At 40.6% G+C, this 3,282-nt stretch overlaps 1 protein-coding gene across 1 annotated transcript in view; it reads right to left on the reverse strand.

The window, feature by feature from the left end:
- Positions 1-2,540: 2,540 nt before the first annotated feature.
- Positions 2,541-3,282, reverse strand: part of LOC112161722 (cytochrome P450 3A30) — an 11,940-nt gene continuing 11,198 nt past the window's right edge. Inside the window, exon 14 of the mRNA XM_024297112.2 lies at positions 2,541-2,955. Within this exon, the coding sequence (XP_024152880.2) occupies positions 2,881-2,955 (75 nt within the window). The 3' untranslated portion in view covers positions 2,541-2,880. The remainder of the gene's footprint in view (positions 2,956-3,282) is intronic.

Here is a 3,282-nt window from a genome sequence, read left to right on the forward strand (position 1 = left end):
TCTGCCCTGTAGTTCATCATCGTTCCACTAGGGACAGTAGAAGGGCTCATTTCAAAATGGCTGCGTCCATGAAATCTGAAAAACACTTTTGGCGGGAAAGGTTTTGCATATTTCATGGAGAAAAAACGTATTTATTTTTGTAAATGACAAATTTGGTGATAATTGATTCTTTATAATACAGTGTTGAAACCATGTGGATCAAATTTGAGACGGTGGGTAAATAAGGTGTTTTTTATCCTGAACACTCAGGTCAATATTTTTGGATCTTGAACTTACATTTGAGCAAAAACGTACCAAATCACTCAACGTATCATATCTAAATATCGCGTACAAAAATGACATACAGATATATTTTTTAAACAATTTAAAGAAACATCTTAAGTAAAAAAAAATCTTTTGTCAATTTTAAAGGGGCCATACCATGAAAAATCAACATTTTGAGCTTGTAAGTGTATTATACTGTTCATTCCTCACTATAAACAACCTGAAAGCGTTAGTTTGATCCGTTCACGCATTCCTGAGTAATCCTCTAGAAACTCCCATCCCACCCAAGAAAACGGGCAGGTCCTCAAATGCCTACATGACAAGTTGAGAACCGCCCCCTCCAGGAAGAGTCTGCTCCGCCCCCAGGCTAACACCTACTCCGCAAACATAGCAGTGATCAGCTAGCTTCGTGAGCCTCCGACCCCCGGCTCGTGCAGACGCCGGCTGTCTGTGTTGTGAGTCAGTCTAGCGATGGCCAAGAAACAATCGTTCTGTTTAGCGTTCAAACTTCGTTAAGAAACTTTTGGTGAGGAATCTGCACGACATGTTGGGATGGATCCTGAACGTATCCGAAAATGGCTCAAGCAGACGGAGATACTGGGAAGACGGCTGGAGTAGGACTATTTCCTGGTGGAAAAGGGAAGCAGACTATTTCCTGGTGGAGAAAGGAGAAGACTAATTCCTGGTGAATGAAGGGGGCACACTATTCCCTGGTGGAAAAGGGACGCATACTATTTCCTAGTGGAGAAAGGAGAACACTAATTCCTGGTGGATGAAGTGAGCACACTATTTTCTGGTGGAAAAGGGGAGCAGACTATTTCCTGATGGAGGAAGGGAGCACACTATTTCCTGGTGGAAAAGGGGAGCAGACTATTTCCTGGTGGAAAAAGGGAGCAGACTTTTTCCTGGTGAAAAGAGGGAGCAGACTATTTCCTGGTGGAAAAAGGGAGCACATTATTTCCTGGTGGAAAAGGGGAGCAGACTATTTCCTGGTGGAGAAAGGAGAAAACTAATTCCTGGTGAATGAAGGGAGCACACTATTTCCTGGTGGAAAAGGGGAGCAGACTATTTCCTGGTGGAGGAAGGGAGCACACTTTTTCCTGGTGAAAAGAGGGAGCAGACCTTCATGGTGGAAAAAAGGAGCAGAATATTTCCTGGTGGAAAAGGGGAACAGAATATTTCCTGGTGGAAAAGGGGAGCAGACTATTTCCTGGTAGAAAGGGGGAGCAGACTATTTCCTGGTGGAAAAGGGGAGCAGACTATTTCATGGTGGAAAAAGGGAGCACATTATTTCCTGGTGGAAAAGGGGAGCAGACTATTTCCTGGTGGAGAAAGGAGAAAACTAATTCCTGGTGAATGAAGGGAACAGACTATTTCCTGGTGGAAAAGGGGAGCAGACTATTTCCTGGTGGAAAAGGGAGCAGACTATTTCCTGGTGGAAAAGGGGAGCAGACTATTTCATGGTGGAGGAAAGGAGCAGAATATTTCCTGGTGGTAAAAGCGACCAATGGATTGTAAGAACTGGTTTAAATGTAGACTATTGAGCAAAGGCTGAAAGGTGCGCGTGAAAACCATATTTGATATGAGATTGATGATGCTTCATAGATAACAGACATGTTCACAGCCAGTGCTAATCAGAAGACTGTTCTCTTTATTTCAATAAATCCAGGAATGTTTATTTGGTGTTGTCTGCATTTTTTGACTGAATTTCACCGTAAAATGAACCTATTAGTCATCACCACTCTTTCTGTGCCACCTTTTTGGGGATAAATGTCAAGGCTGTGCTGTATGGACATCAATATTTTTTTTAAAAAAGGATGTTTTTATCTTTTGGGTGACCTGCCCTTTGGACGGCTCCAGGATGGCGTCATGAAATGGACGACACCCTCAAGGAGCGAAAGGCGGAGCCTCATCAAGTTGTTTTACTTCCAGGTATGAAGAGTTCCCCAAAATAACTAATATTTCATAAATAATTTACTTTTTAGTGTTCCTAAGGTAATATCATATATATGGATATATTTTATTCTGAAATACTTAAGAAAACCATGAAACCTTTAAAGTTGTTAGAGTTAAGCTAATATCACAAAAGCCTTCGTTTTACAAACAACTGATCTGTATTCTAGAATTTTCTTTTTTCTCTGACTGTATAAAATCATATTTTTCTTTAGTGCCTTGAGCAAAAATCCTTCCCATCCTGTGAATTAAGGAAACACTGAGGTGCTGTTTCATTAAACCCAATTTGCAGTGGACCAGATAAATCAGAAAAACAATGTTTCTTTGTGTTGCTTCTTTAATGATTAATTAGTGATATATAAATGCCTTGAAATGAACAGACAATTTTATTTCACAGTTTCTGAAGCTGAAAGACTTGATTTTGTAGTTTAATGTTTACAATTATCAAAATATATGGAAAATTAGTGAAATTTGTGTGGTGCATGGTGAATCGTTCCAAAACATATAACAAAAGCATGTGTTTTGTATGTATTATGATTAACAAATGGGTTTTAAAACGTATAATTCAGAAAATTAGAGCCAAAATGTAAAGGCAGAGGCAATAATATGTCCCAGTTATCTTAACCTGCTGGAAATCACTCATGGGGGTGTTCCTCTCTTGGATCACAGTTTTCTTGGAACAAACTTGAGTTTTACTGGTTTGATTGGTTGAAACTTCCAGTTAAACCGAATTGGAATCTGAAGACACAGAAGTGAATGGATCAGTGATGTTCCTGCAGATCATTACAGTCAAACGTGCCAAAGGGTTAATGTCTCACCAAGGTGTCTTTGCACGATTCCACACTGTAGTTCTGCAGGAGACGGACGATGACCATCTTCATGACCAGGATGGCATAGCGCATCCCCACACAGTTACGAGGACCCAAACCAAAAGGCATGTATGCGTACGGGTTCAGCTCCGCCTCATTTTCCTTACTGAACCTGCAGAGACCAGATTATGATTTCAAATCAAGACGACTTCAAAATAAAGCTGGTTTCTTCAGAATTAGCCCTGCAAACACGCAG

Source organism: Oryzias melastigma, linkage group LG15 (genome assembly GCF_002922805.2).
Source record: "Oryzias melastigma strain HK-1 linkage group LG15, ASM292280v2, whole genome shotgun sequence".
In the NCBI taxonomy this organism is placed as follows: Eukaryota; Metazoa; Chordata; class Actinopteri; order Beloniformes; family Adrianichthyidae; genus Oryzias; species Oryzias melastigma.